The sequence below is a fragment of the Dacryopinax primogenitus genome, assembly GCF_000292625.1.
Source record: "Dacryopinax primogenitus strain DJM-731 SS1 chromosome Unknown DACRYscaffold_12, whole genome shotgun sequence".
In the NCBI taxonomy this organism is placed as follows: domain Eukaryota; kingdom Fungi; phylum Basidiomycota; class Dacrymycetes; order Dacrymycetales; family Dacrymycetaceae; genus Dacryopinax; species Dacryopinax primogenitus.
The window spans coordinates 356,990-374,060 of NW_024467209.1; the positions used below are offsets into that span (position 1 = coordinate 356,990).

General features: G+C 49.7%; 5 protein-coding genes across 5 annotated transcripts; 3 read left to right on the forward strand and 2 right to left on the reverse strand.

Annotated features, from left to right (window-relative positions):
* Window positions 1-3,567: 3,567 nt before the first annotated feature.
* On the reverse strand, window positions 3,568-4,917 carry DACRYDRAFT_89628 (pectin lyase-like protein; the record flags this gene model as incomplete). The annotated part of the gene is made up of 4 exons (XM_040776924.1): window positions 3,568-3,779; window positions 3,835-4,509; window positions 4,556-4,700; window positions 4,738-4,917. 4 exons carry the CDS (start codon window positions 4,915-4,917, stop codon window positions 3,568-3,570), a joined length of 1,212 nt encoding a protein of 403 aa, XP_040627511.1.
* Window positions 4,918-5,579: 662 nt separating this feature from the next.
* DACRYDRAFT_23034 (uncharacterized protein) lies at window positions 5,580-6,273 on the forward strand. The gene is made up of 3 exons (XM_040773063.1): window positions 5,580-5,731; window positions 5,784-5,984; window positions 6,034-6,273. The coding sequence occupies exons 1-3, from the start codon at window positions 5,600-5,602 to the stop codon at window positions 6,169-6,171; spliced, it is 471 nt and encodes a 156-aa protein (XP_040627512.1). The 5' UTR covers window positions 5,580-5,599; the 3' UTR covers window positions 6,172-6,273.
* Window positions 6,274-6,623: 350 nt separating this feature from the next.
* On the forward strand, window positions 6,624-7,793 carry DACRYDRAFT_117091 (uncharacterized protein; the record flags this gene model as incomplete). Its single annotated transcript, XM_040770318.1, has 3 exons — window positions 6,624-6,984; window positions 7,029-7,588; window positions 7,641-7,793. The coding sequence occupies 3 exons, from the start codon at window positions 6,624-6,626 to the stop codon at window positions 7,722-7,724; spliced, it is 1,005 nt and encodes a 334-aa protein (XP_040627513.1). The 3' UTR covers window positions 7,725-7,793.
* A 3,896-nt stretch (window positions 7,794-11,689) lies between these two features.
* DACRYDRAFT_89632 (uncharacterized protein) lies at window positions 11,690-12,537 on the forward strand (the record flags this gene model as incomplete). The annotated part of the gene is made up of 3 exons (XM_040776925.1): window positions 11,690-12,088; window positions 12,232-12,339; window positions 12,394-12,537. The coding sequence occupies 3 exons, from the start codon at window positions 11,690-11,692 to the stop codon at window positions 12,535-12,537; spliced, it is 651 nt and encodes a 216-aa protein (XP_040627514.1).
* Window positions 12,538-14,192: 1,655 nt separating this feature from the next.
* Window positions 14,193-14,619, reverse strand: DACRYDRAFT_108683 (uncharacterized protein; the record flags this gene model as incomplete). The annotated part of the gene is made up of 2 exons (XM_040768705.1): window positions 14,193-14,441; window positions 14,494-14,619. The coding sequence occupies 2 exons, from the start codon at window positions 14,617-14,619 to the stop codon at window positions 14,193-14,195; spliced, it is 375 nt and encodes a 124-aa protein (XP_040627515.1).
* Window positions 14,620-17,071: the final 2,452 nt, after the last annotated feature.

Here is a 17,071-nt window from a genome sequence, read left to right on the forward strand (position 1 = left end):
ATCTCCATCATAGGGGTCAGGTGTGGCAATGTGTAAGAAGGGTGTGTTGACAGGGACAGTAGATGTGTTATCAACAGTCACCCTGTTGTCAAGAGGAGGGTGGTCAATAGTAACAGTGTTGCTATGATGTTGGTCCCCATGGTAATGGCTGTCATGACTCTGGTTTCCATGACTATTGTCACCATAGGTAGTGGTGTCATAGTTACTATTGGGTTGGAGATTAGACACAGGGGCTGTAGGCTGATTACTCCAGGAAGCTGTCATAAGCTGTTGGAGCTGCTGAGTCAGCTCTAGGACCTGTGCTTGAAGAATAGAAATGGGATCAGGGAATTCTTCTGCTTGTTCCATAATGGTGGATATGGAATAAGGCAGGTGTTGGGTGTGTGTGGTAAGAGTAAAGGCAGGTAAGAGTAGAGGTGGAGTGGTGAAGCAGAGGTTGTCACTTGGAGACTTGGTCTTCTGTTAGGGCAACACAGGCTGACTAAGTCTGCTCACCTAAGAGTGCCAAGAGTCTAAGCAGGCAACAAGGAAGTGGAGTAGACCTGATGACTAAGACCTATCTACAGTATAGGTATCTGTGGATGATCCTAAGAGACCAAGTCTGAAGAGACAGTCCCAGGCAGAGTAGGCCTTATATTTATACCTCTGTGGTGGAACCTGCTAGAACATCTTGCTTACTCAGCCTAGTCAGGTGATCAGGTCATATGACCAAGGATGAGGTCATATGAGGTCATGCACAGCCATGCACAGCAGGTCACCTGACCATCCAATCCTTCCAGCAGGTTCCAGCACATGCCAAGGTATACCAGCTACTTCCATGTCATAAAGGCTTAGTCATGTCTCTTGACCAAGCAATGAGCTGGTGCCCTGACAGAGGGAGTGGGAGAGGGAGAGGGAGAGGGAGAGGGAGAGGGAGAGGGAGAGGGAGAGGGAGAGGGAGGACATACTTTGCATGAGTGATGAGCACTCTAAACATCTTGCAGAGCTTGCCTTGAAACAAGAAGTGTTTTTGTGACTGAATTACATCAGGCACCCCACCATAGTACTGCCTGCAAGTTGTGCCATCCACATCTCAATGACAAGCATAGTTGAGGTGATAGGTGGAGGAGCATGAGCAACAGTGAAGCAACATTACAAAAACTGGGAATGAGCCACAAACAAGGGTATACAATGAAGACATGACAGGACAGGGATCTCCCAGTCATGCAGGACACCCATGGATCAGAGAGTGTGGACAGCATAGGTTGAGACAAGTCTGAGTTGGCAGGTAAAAATCTTCTACAGCTAGTGATATTATATCAGCGCATGATTGACAATAGATCCTTCACAACGCACCTAAGCTGACACTCTGCCCGTAATGGGCGAATGAAGAAAAATTGTCAACAAAAAGGGGAGCCATTTTGGTGACATCCATTGTTGGGGACCAAATGACTTCTTTAAGACCATTCCACAGGCAGAAGACTTGATTGGGTGATACATGTAGAGCAGTGCAGACAAAGGAGATTACAGTGTTTGGAAGACTAGACGGCAGGTTGTCGAGTTCTATCAACCCATGATCCTCCTTCCAGCAGATACAATTTTGCAATCTTCTTGCAATAACCAAAAAAACCAGCACTTGCTCAACAGAAATATTCCCCAGCCAAGGTTGAAGCTCAGCCAGTCATGCAAGAAGGTCAAATAGTTGCATAGCAGATGAGGAGCAAGCTACACAGAGATGGAGAGGCAGAGGGAGAGACAGACACAGATGTAGAGGGAGGCTGAGGCTGAGGAATCAAGGTTGAGTGTGATACAGAGAGAACAGTTCAGATAATCAGAGATGAGTTAATAGGTCAAGTTGTTGACAATGGAACATACAATATGAGAGACTTTGTGTGGTAACTAGGAAGTAATATTAATGATGGAACAGTCATGGTCCCTGACATCCTTGCTGGTTGTGGCTGTGTTGGCTAGTATTTGACCAGACCACATCCGGTGTGCAGCAGACACTGGACAAGATCCCCTGGATCCTGGATGTTCTGCTACAATGACCCCTCAGGTGCAAATTCCCTAAATGACCCCAAATGCTGCCCCTAAGTAACCAAATAAGGAAAGTAGTGGCTGTGGCAGTAGAAGCACATGCCTTTGGTCAATTCAACAACATGTTTTTCTGAGTGTTTTGTTATTAAAACAGACCTTTTTCAAAAGGCAAGCTGGTTGGTATTTCACATGGTATGCATTACTTTCAAGAACTGCTGTAAAATTCCTTTCCTTGCCATAAAAGTCTGGCATTCTCTCACCAATGTTTATGATGATGAAAATTGGTGAATTATTATAAGAGGCATCCATGCAGAATTAATTTACATATTGTAATATAACCAATTCAAAACAAAACAAAGCTTTGCAAATTAATTGTTGGAACACACTTTATAAACTGACATGAAGAGACTGGACCCTAGCACTTCTTGAACCACTACCACCATCTTGCTTAATTGGAAGGTCTCTGGTTGTTTAGGGCAGGCCTTGGGGTCATTTTAGGGATTTGCCCCCGAGGGGTCATTGTAGGCAAGATGCCCCTAAAAGGGGTCATCGGAGGAATTACCTCTCTCAATCTGCACTGCCACTCATCTTGAGGAGATGAGTTTTTCCTCGCACTTGATCGGCGGGCAATGTACCTCCATCTTGGCTTGTAAGACTTTCTGTTGATCACTATCAAAAGTTGTAGCATATACACACAAGAAAAAGACTGATAGAGTGTTGTACAATGTCCGAATGCTCACCCTCGGTATGCTGCTCAACTCTGCCCCGTTGGCTTTAATTGACGCGAGCGATTATTTATTATTGCTTTCTCTCGATGGTAACGACCGGATCATCCTCCAAGATTCTCTTGTTCTTGAAGAATATCGAAGGAGGTAACGAAGATCCCTGGGCGGTTAGGGGCGAGTCCCATATTATATGTTTCACCCTCAGATAACTTACACGCCGTACAGCACTCACCGTCGTGCGCTGCATCCAACAAAGTCGGTTTCTTCTCATTCGTCATTGTCACGGTTGGTATGACCGGGGTTGCCAGTTCGGTCAGCGTCGAGCCAGGCGTACTTAGCTTCTTCCTGCTCTTCTGAGCAATGTGGATATCTTCGATCATCGGCCCTCCATTCAGCTTACGCGATTCCAACACGTGTGACATCTTCGCCAAGTATCTCAGGACGGAGCAGGTTATGGGAGGGAAGACGATCTGTTCCTCCGTTGAGCGAGTGACGGTCGGCTCGTGGCTCATCTGCTTGCTGCTCTCCGCTTTGCTGGTTTGGGAGGGCTGTATCCTGCTGTCTGCGCTCCGCGCAGGAGATAAGAGCATATGGAACAGCAAGATCTACAAGTATGATGCGAATGCACCGCTGGTAGGGCCCCAGAATCGGCAGCCTAGGGACTCATAAGGACAAACCCATGCCCTTGAGCAGTTCGGACAAGGAGGGGGGCAGTGTATGTTTATGACGAGCGGGAACGGTGTCATGGTTAACTTTCTTCAACCTGGAAGGACACTGAATGGACAATTACATAGCGTGTGAGCACGAACTTGTATCTCCACCCTTGCTAATACAACGGAACAAAGGTCCCATTCACGCACTCATACCCTGGGTTGCTCGAGTTCACAGCCGGGTTGTTACAAATGATCGTCGCCGGCACTCCGTTCTCCGGACGGAGGTTGATATTCTGCACAGAAAAGTCCTGGCACGCGCCGGGGTTGCAGCGGAAGAGGATCGCTTGGGTTCTATCTGCCCCTGGTTCATAGTACCAGCACGGATCTGGAAGCATTTAAGTACGCTGGGTCAGAAAAAATAGTGAGATTGGGGGGCGTACCAGAAATGCAGCTCTCGTCCCCAGGCTGATAGGTATTGATCGTCCCCCAGAACCCGTCGTATGTGAAGTCCCGCATGACCACACTAGCGTTATTGACCCTCGCCCCTCCGGGGCTGTTCTGGTCTACATAACTCTGGGTGATATACAAGGGGAACGTGACGTTCTGACAGCCGATATTGCGGTAGGTGACGTTCCTCGCCAGCCCTGTGCCCCCAACCCAGGACTTGAACCTCGCGCCGTACAGCGTATTGTGGAAGAAGACATCTTCGATAAGGACGTCGGAGACGTTTGCTGGCTGTGAAGGATCCTTGCCCAGGGAACCAATGCTCGCTCCATGCGAGTGGAAGCCTACATACGTCCGCCAAAAAGTGACGTTGCGCGTGCCGATGCTGTCTTGGCCGACTGCAAGCGCGTCGTCCCCGTTAAGCACGACACTATCCTCGATAAGCAGGTCGCTGCCGGTTGCGTCAAACCCGTCGGTGTTGAAGGGGAATCCACCGGTGGAACGAGCGTCGATGAGGGTGTTGCGGACGTAGATGTTGGATGCGGAAGCCAGGGAGACGGTCCATGCTATGGGCTGGTGGAACTTGAGATTGAGTAGTTGACCGTTGGTTACGGCGAAACCGAGAAGGTGAGGTCGGGCGATCTGGTTCCCTGAGTCCCACCATTGTTGTCCTGTCTAGGCGTGAGAAGGAATGCGAGCATATACCGGATAACCTACCGTAGGAATTGATCCATCCCCAGTACTGCTCCCCGCTCCCGACAAGCGTAACGTTCTTCCCGGTAAAATATAGCCAGTACCCACTTGCACTTGCATTAACTTGCACTTGCACCTGGTGCATGTCCCTGGGCAAGCTCAGATTGCCCTGTATGAGCACTGTGAGATCCGAGTCGGGGGACGACGAGAGGCGTCCAGAAGTTGTAGGACGTATTGGGGGAGAAGAGCAGCGTACGGCTAGAGCAGGTGGAGAGGGCATGGTGGAAGGAGGGGGTGTCGTCCCCATGGGGTTTGTGGGGGATGACACAAGGTTGCGCGAAAGCGGAGAGGACGAGGCAAAGCGTAGTCACAAGGAGGAGCGCCATGAGAATGAGAATGCTGGCAGAACGACTTGACTGCCCAGCTATTTATGAATTCTCATAGCCCGTTCTCAGGCATACGGAAGAGAGAACATGAGAAGCAAACGCGCGCTTCCTCAGAATTGCAGGATCGCAAGCTTGCTTCACGGATCGTTGACATCAGCAGTACTTTCAGAGGTCCCAGAGTTCGTCAGCAATGCAAGATATTTGTCCAGTTGCCTCTGAGATCAAATCACTTCGATCCATTCAAGTCAGATAAAGTATCCCAGGTAGATGTTAGAAATCCCAGTTAGAGATGGTGAACAACATCAAAGTGGACCCTAAGAATGTGAAGTGAGTACGGCCCGCCTCGGTCCGCTCCTCACGTGACCATTTCTCCACGTGAAGCGCGTGTTTATCTACGTCATCAGAAGCTGGAGCAGAGAAATGGTGGTCATAAACCGACCAAGAGCTTCACAGTTCTTCTCGTGATCACTCACCTCCTTGAGCATTGACCACCATGTCCCCTGTCGCCGACACCGTCCCTATCATCCCCACCGCCATCAAACCCTCGCCGCAGATGCACGTCCGACCTGCCAACCCCTCGGATATCCCTTCCCTCCTCTCCGTCTCCCTCTCCTCCCAACACTGGCTCATCGAACAAGGACTCGCTCTCCCTGCTGAGCAGCCGCCCATAACACCTGATCGGATGAGCTGGTTTACCAAGCTTTCGGGGGAGGAGGGGTGGGGAACCAGAGGTGGGAGGATATTTGTTGCGGTTGTGGGTGAGGAGGTCAAGGGGAAAGCAGGGATGATCATCGGCTGGTGTATGGCTACTATGGTTCGTCTCATTTTTCAACTTCTGTATCTTACCCATTCATGATCACGTGCAGGCATATCCTCCTCATCTGCCAGATACACTCCTTTCCCAGCTGTATCTTTCCGCCATCTATGTGCACGCTTCGTACGTAACGCAAGGCGTCGGTCGACAGCTAGTACAATACCTCGCGACAGAAGCAGGGAAAGGCCACGCAGAGCTCATAAGAGCGGAATGCAAGCGTCTTCCCAAACTGGTGCAGATGCACGAGAGCTGGGTGAGTGCTCTCCTACGGATTAGAGGCATGCTGACTGATTAGTTTACAGGGGTTCACTCCGGTCAGGTATACGGGTTGGGCGGAAGATTACGAGGATAAGATGCAGTTGTTTCATATGGATTTGAGGACTGACGAGGAACGGGAGCAGGACGAGTACGTGGAGGATGAGGACGAGGAGGACGAGTGACGGCTTTCTCCTCGACGAGTGCCTGTTCCATGCCTTTTCCCGACCTCCCTGCGATCACTATCCTTCTGCGAGCCGTGTTCCACCACTGGCATTTCGGAAGTCTTTCCTTCTCTCCAAGTACATGACATGTATCGATAGCTCCCTGTGTTTCCATCCGAGTCTGGCAAGTCGTAGTCCTTGAGCAGCAAATGAATTAACGGGTTTAATTGATCAGTAGACCAATGGAGCACATTGCCATCGATTGTTCAGGCGATAGAGCAGCATGGTTAAGTGCCAAGATGTATGCTCCACCATGTGGAAATATCTCGCAACTCGGGCCGATGATCCCTAGTGCCCTGCACATATACCACCATGTATGCGCCTACGGTAAGCAATATATATCGTATGCTCGCTGGCAGCTTTCCATTCTCCTCCCTCTCTCTTACCACCCTCTCTACACCTGCTTGCCTACGATGTCCTACACTTCCAAGCACGGACCTATACATCCCTCCGTTCTGCCTTTGTGCGACCCCGCCTATGTTGAGTACTACAACAGCGCGATCTTGGGCGGTATAGCACTAGACTATACAGCTCCATTCGACCCCTCCATCCGCACCGTACCCCTCTTATCAGGAGGGGCGAAGCCGCTCGAGTGCGTGGCAGAGGAAGTCCAGATCGGGGAGTGTAACGTTCGCGTGCTCACTCCTCCAGCTGAAGGGGGAGGGAAGCAAGTCAAGCAAGGCGGATGGCCCGTCGTCATCTACTTCCATGGTGGGGGATGGGTGCTAGGCAGCATAGACAGCGAGATCAGTATCGCGACCCAACTCTGTCGTCGTACGTTCCCTCCTTCCCCCTCCGGCACCGCTAACGCAACCCAGGTGTCCCGTGCGTCGTCGTATCCGTCAACTATCGGCTGGCGCCCGAACACCCCTACCCAGCAGCAGTAGACGACGCCTGGTCCGTCCTTCTCTGGGTCCGTGCCCACGCCCAGGAATACAACATCAACCCCTCCCTGCTGGCAGTCGGTGGTGCGTCCTGCGGCGGCCAGCTAGCAGCTGTCATCTCCCACATGGCGGTCCTCTCCTCCCCTCCTATTCCAATCGCTCTCCAGCTCCTGACCGTCCCGTGCACCGATTTAGACCCAGCGGCTCCATACCCCTCTCGCGAGCTATTCGCCTTAGGCCCAGCGCTGCCAGCTGCGCGCATGAACTGGTTTTACAACCTCTTCAACGCTCCGCCCAAGGAGTGGAAGGCGAGTCCGATCCTTGCGCCTGCGGAACACTGGGACCGCCTCCCCCCTGCGTTTGTGGTTGTCGGAGGCCTGGATTTCCTGAGAGATGAGGGTGTGGAGTATGCTCGGCTGATGAATGAGCGCGGCGCAAAGGCGGAGCTGAAGGTGTTCGAAGGCGTGCCGCATCATTTCCCCTCTCTGGACGGGGTGAGCTTTTCCTCCCTATCCCTTTGTGTAAGGGAATGCTCATCGGTTGTAGGTGCTTGAACAGGGGAAGGAGTATGTGGACGACGCGGTCGACAGGGTTGCAAAGGCGTTCAAGGAGGCTGAGGCGAAACTGTGAATGTTAGATGCCGTTCCTCCTCTCGTGAATGGGGATGTACAGATCTGTATGTATAGAACTGAAAGGAAGAAAAAAGAAGAGGGAATAACATCGTTTCACTGAAAGCCCCTGTTTGCCTGCTACTCATTCCCCATCTGCTCAAGTCCCAATTACGAATTACGGCGCGGACACTTACGCAATTGTCTTCCTGCGCAGTGCTGTCGATCAGGACGACAAACCTCCCTGTTTAGAGGTTTGATCAGCGTATGATAACTAATGTGACTCGACACCAAGGGAGCCGAGGCGGTGTCGGTCATTAATGCTTGAATATCTCAATTTGTATTGATACATGTACGACCTTCCTGATCACTATGCCGACCCAACATCAGTAGTCCGTTTCGGTTAGAAACCGGGGAAACTGGTCCGTTCTGTCGACAAAGCGTCGCCCGTACTCTTATAAAACGACGCAGGAGCGTATGCAGATGTCTACAGTGCTGGACACTCTTGTCACCTCTCTTTATTCGCTCCTAACTCCCTGCTGGTCGGGACGACACAATCCTTCAATACGAAAACAACTCGTTGCTTCAAATCTCAACCATGATATTCAAGACTACATACCTCGCACTCGTCCTTCTCACCGCTGCCACGGTCAGCAGTGCAATCCCTCTCCAGCCTCGCAGTTATTACGTCCCGGGCGCTCCACCCAAGACCCGTCACAGTACGAAGACGGGTTATCGGTCGAGACCCTCGCGAAACCGTTCATGAGCACAGGATCCGCCAAGAAGTCAACCCCACCCAGCGATGATCCAGCCGTGACCAATAGGCTGAAGAGGACCACCACCTTCTGGTGAGGTGAAGAGTACGGCGTAGGGCATCGTGTGGGGAGATAATCGGGTTCGGTGTCTAATATTCATCAGTGCTTGGTCATGTTCAACTGCTCCACCCAACGGCGAATCTTTCGGCATTCGTAAGTAAATTGGTCCAGAAAGGGCTGAAGGGAGTTGTTGACGGAGGTTGTACAGACTGCTTCAGCTAGGCGAATCACATCGGGCGATAAGTCAGTTTGGCTGCATCGTGGCATCTGCATTTTCTTCCACGTGGTAGCATACCTAGTGCGAACCTACCTTAACAGCTTGTAGTGGTAATGGCTGTTGCAACCATCAATGGTATACTAAACTGCGGAGGCTCGAATCGTTGTGGACGCGTGAATCAGCCAACTGAAGGATGTTCTCGGTGAAGGGCACATTCGTTGCAGTGGACCGGTGACCAATTGAACACCAATATGACCGCATTATGAAGACAGTTGATGGCGGAAAAGCTAATCCACATCTCGAGTGGAAGGGGAGACTAACAGACATCAAGTAAACGGGGCAAACACAACCGTGAAAAATGATGCACGCTTCAGGTAAAGTTGGTATTTGCTCTCCCAGAGCGGCTGTGCATGATGGCGGGCGCCATGTGGTTGTAGATCAGTGCCGGCGTACACTTGGGCAACAGTTTGAGTATGCGGCCTCTCTAATATGTACATCACGAATGATATAGAGAGATCAAGCGTGCCTGATTAACAGCCACGACTAATTTGGGTACGGGACCTGATGAACTGTCTAACATGGCGCGATGTATGTATATTGTACTGATCTCCACATGGTATCGCATCTGTCCATAGGCCTTTTCCAGACCATCGATGTGAACACCCCTTAGTGAATTGTGCATTCACATGCAATATTGTCTACATGCCGAAAACAGTACCCCTCCCAATATAATTTCTTTGCAACGATACTTTGGCTTATTGGTCCAGTGATTCGTCAATCGACAGCACCTTCGGCAAGTGCAATACGGATTTCAGTGCTCATAGTAAGCGATTTCCGTGGCCTGTGATCCATTCAAGCACCTAAGCAATTGATAGAATCAAACAAGTTACGTGGTCTTTATGCCGGACGCCGTACGTGCCGTGTCTTCATTCAGCGGTGCCCTCAACCCAGTCGGCATTACTCACATATGAATAAATGAAGCACATGGTCAGAATGTAGACGATTTCTCCATGAGGATGGCTTGGCTTTGTATCAATCGTCCTCCATGGGACATGTGTTTGTGGTTCCACCCCAGCCCGCCGCTGAATCTGTCACTCTCTGGGACGGCAATTCACACGAGAAAATCGCTCTCGATTTGGAGCGAGAGATCGAGTGATATTCATCCATTACGGACTAGATATGGCAAGCTTACTGATCGGGGCACTAGTGGCGTTTTGTGGCACCATTTGACCAGCGAGAAACGGAGACCAAATGGCAGCCCAAAAGGGATATAAGGAGAGTGATCAAGGGCTGAACCTAGTCAGCGAGCTCGTCTGTGACCTTGACCAGCAAGCAACCCAATCGATACTCACAATGCGATTCTTCGCTACTCTGGTCGCTATGCTCTCTCTTGTGCCTTTCAAGGTGCAGGCGGCCCCTGTCAAGCGTACTAACTTCGGCATGGACACTTTCTTAAGCCCGAGTACGGTCTGCCCCACTAGTGTGGAGTGGAGGGAGTGCTCACAGAGTATTCAATCCAGGCTGCCAGAACTTCGGAGAGCTCATCCAGGTGGGCAACGTCGGCGCCAACGCCAACGATTGTGAGACCCGCCTAATGCTTCGCTTCGTCGAATACTGACGGTAGTAGTCCCTGGTCCCCGTGCGTCCATCTCGATCGTCGACACCGACGGCGACTGCGAAGTCATCCTCTTCACTGGCTCTGTCGTAAGCAGAGCGTGGAGAAGAAAAGTCAGTGATACTGATACCGTAGTGTAGTTCGCCGGCAGCAGGGTAACCGTCCCGGTTAATGATATTGGGATGATTGGCGAGTGCTTCGGTGCTCCCAACGGCGAATCGTTCCTCTCCTTCGACATCCGTGAGTTTTCCTCCATAACGAGAAGAATAGCCCTCCTAACATGACCAGCGTAGACTGCTTCAGCTAGGCGTATCGTTTCAAGAAGACTCGGTCCAGACGCTAGTTTGGTTGCCTGGTGCGATCTGCATGTAGTCAGCCGTTTGCACCGAGGGTTGTATAGCTTGCGCAAGCGCACCTTGACAATTTGTACTTCCGATAGCTGTCGTAACAATCAATTGTGTCCAACTTGCCTTAGCTCCAGGCTCCAAGTGTTGTGAACGGGTAAATCCTGGAGTGAATGCCCGGTCTCGATGCAAGCCGGATAGTTAACCCGCCTGGTCAGTATGTCTGCTTCATAGAACTTTATTAGCCTCCAGAGGTAGCACCTGCCAGAGTAATCACGTCCTGCAGGTGAAGTTGAGCAGGATCAAGAGCAACAGAGGACATGGGGGATATCGTTGTGTCCATGGGCAAATACAGATTGTTTAGGACAGTTGCAGAGGGTGTCACGTAGAAATCACATCCCTCAACAACAACAATATCGCTGCTCATTGACAGGTCGTGGTCAGGGGACCATCAGCGTGTTAGGTGCGACACCCTTCCTACAATAAGTAGAGCGATGCTCCGTTTTCGGAAACAAAATACCTGTTATCCCCCTCCACATGTCCCCCCCTTCTGCACATCAGGGTCCCGCTGCTCTCAAATTTGAGGACCCTAACATTGAAAATTAATCATTTGGAACTCATTTCACCTCAAACAAGTTGGGAATGAAATCTACCCTTACATTGACATGGTGTTTACATATTTGAAGTAAATCACAATGCAAGAAATCATTATTTTGTGGCTTTAAGGATGCCAGTGTGATGTGGCTGTAATGTGGCTGTGTGTCGGTTGGAGCCATCAATTCTCCATTTGACCTAAAGGGAGGGCTGCAAAAGTGCTGACAGGGGGGGGAGCTGTGGCACAGATCCATGTCATAGAGATAGATGGAGTCATATTTGGTCATGCTCAAATAAGCATCTCTCTAATAAAAGTGCTATTCATGGGTGCACACCATCACTGCTCTCTGCAAAGACTTGACCACTACTGTCATCTACCATCCATCCAAGTAATCTACATCCATGTCCTCAATTTGTTCTGTTGCCATCATCAGTGGGCATGGCAAGATTGGCCTCTGCCTTGCCCACCTCCTCTCTCCCAAGTACACCATCTCCTCAATCATATGTTCCTCAACCCAGTTCCAGGATATCTTGACGACTGGTGCCCACCTGCTTCTTCTCTCCCTGGAAGAAGCCAGCATGCAGGAGTTCACCAAGGCCTTTGAAGACATCAAGGTGGACATGGTGGTGTTCTCATTTGGTGCAGGAGGGAAGGGTGGCCTGGAGAGGACCAAGGCAGTTGATTATGAGGGTGTGGTGAAAGTCTTTGATGCTATTGCGGCTATGGAAAAGCCAGTGAGGTTGCTCCTGGTCAGCTCAATCAACTCGCATGACTGCAGCAAGCCTGCACCCTCACACTATGTACACTCTCTGTCCATCCCTTCCTAGGTCAGGAAGCTCATTTAGGAATATAGACCAAGAAAGATATCAAAGTGTCTACTTATTTGTTGGAAACTCTTGAGCACTACATACAATGCAAGTTTGAGGTGGACAAGAACCTCTAGGTGAGAGGCAACTTCAAGTGGACAATTGTGAGGCCTGGTTGGCTGATCAATATGCCTGGAGTGGGGATGGCAAGCATAGGCAGGATGGGAATGAGCACCAGGATTGTGGTGTGCCCAGTACATCCCTGGATTTTAATGGATACTGACTTGAATTGGATGTAGAGAGATGATGTGGCACTTATGCTTTCCCTCCTGGTTGAACATCCCAATGCTGCCAGGTTAGCACTGGACATTGTAGGGGGAGAGACACCTCTCAAAGAGGCACTTGATAAGGCCATTGAAGCCTGTGAAATGAACATGTATTGAGCAGTGCATATTCTATAACAGCTTGATTGTAAACATACTGCATGTCAGGAATGGATTGTGGATTGCCAGAGACAAATGCTGAGACTGGAGTCCATGGTGTGATAGCAGGTTCCAATCCCCGTCAGCACTCATCTCCATGAGAAAGCACTTGTGGACTCATACTGAATGGTCAGAGAATTGGAAATGGGCACCCAATGTCGCAATACATGCCAGAACCATGTGCAACAGATGACATGATTGATCGCCTGACTGATGTGCACTTCAAGGGGGGTATCCCAAATCTCTTGTAGTGTGAACATGTGAGCATCTGTAGCATAACATAGGAAAAGTCTGGAGCATGGCCAACTAACATTGTCAGTTATAAGCACAAAGAGACAAGAAAGACAGAAGAGATGGGCCTAGTCACAGGGCATGTTGATGAAGAGGACCACACCAGGGAACTTGGGCTTGATGATGTCATTCCAAGGCCACTCCATGGGCGTACCAAAGGTGATGTCAGCAGAGTCAGTTGATCCTGTACCACCAGTAAGGAGGGCAATGAACTTGCACTTGGGGCCAGTGATGATGGATCCCAAGTCTCTGCCTCTAGAGAAGGGACCGGATTTGTTGTCATAGGGGTAGACTGCTGCCTCCACTGCATTGAAGGTGCCAAGGATGTCATACTGGCACTCATGAGATTTGAACCCAGTAAGATGACCAATGGATGTGAGTGAGGGTAGTGTGGCCGCATTTGATGACAAAGCACACAGGGTTGCCCTTGAGGTCTTGGTTGTCAGGTTCCTTGACCATGGTGGCTGGAAGAATTGTTATGGGCTTATAGAGGCAACTCTCTGGATAGTTGAATGAAGATTGTGCATCATCATGAGGATACATGAGACTCATAAACTTGCCCAGCTCAATTTCAGGGCCTGGAATATGAACAGTTCAGTTAGGTGCCCTCCATTAGACAAGTCAGCATGCACCTAGGTCAATAACATTCCCCTTAAAGTTCAGGAATTTCTCCTTGTCAAGTTTGATCACACATATGTCCTGGGTATAGTTGTGAGGGGAAGTAAGACCAGTGATCAAGGGTGCCCAGACAACATGGCCAATGACATGGTTGTTGACCTCAGCCCAATCTTTCTTCATCATGGCAAAAAACTTCCTGAGCTCCTCAATAGTCTCTTTTTTCTTGTCTACATCAGCTTGGGTTGTCTCCAGGTTCCTTGCTGCTTGATGGCTGCTGGCCTGCACACTATTCATGTACAAGGCAACACACTTCTCCAAGACAGAGAAGGTGTTGTTTAATGTACTGATATGGGCTTGAATGGATGCAAGGAGGTTGGCAAAAGCCTTGTTCCCCATGAGAATGACATGCTTTCTGAGAGTCATGTAACCAGAAGTTACACTCATTTTCTGTAGGGGACAGAGGAAACAAATGTACAGGTTTGGTGGGTGTAGGGAAAGTTGCCTTGCTTGGGCAGGAAGAGCACATGGCATGCTGTGATGCCATAAAGATCCTCACCAACCTGGAAATAAAAGCCTAGGGTGCCCTGCATGTGGAGAGTCTCCAAGCCGGCAATTGGCAGGCAAAGGGCAGTGGTAACCCAGTTGGTCATGTCCTTGAGGGCATGGAGATTGTTGACTGGCATGTAGAGTATGGGCCCAGTGAAAGGTCAGGCTGTCAACTCATGGTAGGCAATGTTGACATTGTAAATGTCATGCTTCCTGAGGAGCTGGAGAATGTCCCCAGAGGAGTTGAATGTGGCATTGCCAGTGGTACTGTCAGGCAGAACACTGATCCAGATCATGATGCGACTGGTAAGGTGCTTGCTGAAGCCATCCTCAGTCACTTCTTCCCAGTGGAAGTGGACAAGGTTGACAGAGCTGAGCTTGATCTGTAGATTGTCAAGAATTCTAACCATCTTAGAACAAATGTCAGTCCGCAGATTGCTATGTTTCAAGGAAGTCACAAACCTCATGGCAAATAGTAGCCCACAAGCTGTTCTCACTCAGTTTGACATGCTTGTAGATGGGGAGGAGCTGCATCATACAAAGGTCTTGTGCTGGCCCAGAGGGTGGCATGAAGACATTTGTGGACATCCTGTAGATCAGCTTGGGACCAAGCTGTTCTTACTGCTGATCCAATCCAAGAGGTGTCCAAAATATTGGTCTGATGGGTGGTGTGTGAGAACTCGCTCAGAAAAAAGGGGAGAGATGGGGAAAGTTGGTATAAAAGCAGGAGTCAGCCTGTAGCTGAGCTATCAAAAGTCAGTATGCAATAATTGGAGCTTGGTGTCCGTCCAGTCAAGTCACAATAAGTCAAGTCAGATCTGCTAAGTCAAGTCAAATCTGCCTATCCAGTAAGGGGATAATTGGATCATATAATTGCTAATGGAAAGGGGGCAGAATAAGCTAGATACAGGAGTTTCTGGAAACTACTTATAGTAGCTACTGAAAACTGCACTCTATACTAATCTGATCTCTAGATACCTCTCTAAGGCAAGCATTGGCATGCCAAATATCCAGGTGGGTCAGTATAGAGAATGAGGAGTAAAACATAAAGTAACTCGCTTGTGTTGTCAGGCATTGTGAGCAGTTGAGTTGCATCAAGCAAGTTGAGAGTTGTGTGAGTTGTGTCACTGAGGTAGGGTCAACCAGGCCCTCAAATGCTGGAATGTCACACTTCCATCCCTTAGGTCATGGGTCAGCAAGAGGGCCTGAACTCCTATTATTCAGTACAGGTGCTTCAAGCCCTGAAAGTCATGCTGAGAGAGCAGAGGGTACTGAGCATACAGATTCCTAATACTACAAAATATAGTATGTACCAGAAAAAAGTGTTCCACTTCTCTAGAGCAAGAAGCATAATTGTAAGTAATGTATCTATGACTACCTAATTGAGATCCATGGCCTCATCTGAGTCCACCAACTCTAACATGGTCTTGTTTGAGTCCAAGGGCACTCTCTCCTCTTTTGCTGGTGCATGTGGTGCTACTGGTGCATATGGCAAACTATCCATGTTGTCATGTAACCAGCAACAGAACTGTGGCATCTCTGCATCAGTCATGGATGTCTGGTTAACACCCCGCATGACTGCCATTATCTGGGCTAGCACCCACAACCCACAATCATGGCCATTCTGTTGTTCTGGGACCTAGATCATATTTAACAATATTCTCCACCCCAGGGGGGTGAACACACATACCAAGGCCATGTGTGCTTCCCAGCCTACCCATAAACACCCAGGCCAGTCCTGGGAAGATTCCTCAGCAATTGCCATCACCATATGCTTTATCATCTGTATGTCTAATCAGTACTGGCTATGTGAGATAAACATGAGGATGCACCATAACAGCCAACCTCCAATGGCAACACAGTGAGTCATATATAATGATGTGGTGTTTGACAAAGTCCACATGCCCCAGAACCCAGTGATTCGCCAAGTGGAGGGGGAATAGCCACTCTGAATGTTCCCAGCATGCTTCCATATTGAACACATTTCGGCAGAGTTTCTTAGCAACATGCTTTTCCATCCACTTCCTCCTCAAGTATGTGTCAAAGTCAGGCCATGCATAAGAGGAGAAGACTTTGCAACTAAAAGCCTCTCCATTCTTTTTGCTGGGGGGGGGGGGCTTGGTGGGACCTATGAGGTCAGAAGCAGGCCAACCTTGTTGGAACAGTACAACTGTGTCACTGATGTTCCAGTTGTTCAACCAGCCAATGGTATCTCTGAATCATTGCACATCCTTAGCTACCAGAGAAACCTGGCATGTTGCTCCCTTGAATACCCATTCATCCCTGTTACCATGACCATGATTGATGGTGAGGTCAATGATGCCAACAGGTGGATGCCAGTCATCAGAATGAAGCTACTGTCCATTGTGAGCTATTGGGTGGTGCAATGAGGATACTGACTTACCAACACCAGTTTCTCATCGAAAATGACAAGGTCTTTGGATTTGTTGAGAGGTTTCTTGGGGGGGGGGCAGGCTTCTTGACAGGTTCTTTCACCTTGCCAAAACCAAGATGAGGGGGGAGAGGTTCTGGGTTCATGACTGCTGGATCCTCCCAGAACTCCAATGGACAAGGAGGAAGAGGAGGAGGAGGCATAGGGAACTGGTAGCTATACCAGCCCCCCTCATCAAAAATGAGAGGTCTCCAATCTTCTGGTGCTGGCAGTGGTATGCAGTTCAGATTATCATCATTGCAAGTACTGGGATCAGAGGGGTGGTAAGGCAAACCCCTATGAGGCAGAGGCCAAAAGGCTTGCTGTGGTGTAGGTGGTGGTGGAGATGGAGGGGGAGGTGGTGTTGGAGTGTGAGGCAATCTTGGAAGGATGGGGATGGGACTGGGAGTGTGGTACAAGCTGAGGGAGTCAATCGGCAACACTGGGCATCGAGTTGGGAATGCAGGAGTAGCACTGATGGGAGGAGGGGGGAGGGGCAGCATTCCCAGACACAGAGGTTTGTTCTGGTCCCTCCTGCTCCACAATGGCAGCCTGTCAGGGCACTAGCTCATTGCTTGGTCAAGATACATGACTAAGCCTTTATGACAT

What these genes read in the sequence shown, in the direction of transcription:
- DACRYDRAFT_23034 (XM_040773063.1), top strand. Translation starts at nt 5,600, where the DNA reads ATGAGCTGGTTTACCAAGCTTTCGGGGGAGGAGGGGTGGGGAACCAGA. An exon ending in GCTGGTGTATGGCTACTATG is followed by an intron (nt 5,732 to 5,783) that starts GTTCGTCTCATT and finishes GATCACGTGCAG; the next exon opens with GCATATCCTCCTCATCTGCC. An exon ending in TGCAGATGCACGAGAGCTGG is followed by an intron (nt 5,985 to 6,033) that starts GTGAGTGCTCTC and finishes ATTAGTTTACAG; the next exon opens with GGGTTCACTCCGGTCAGGTA.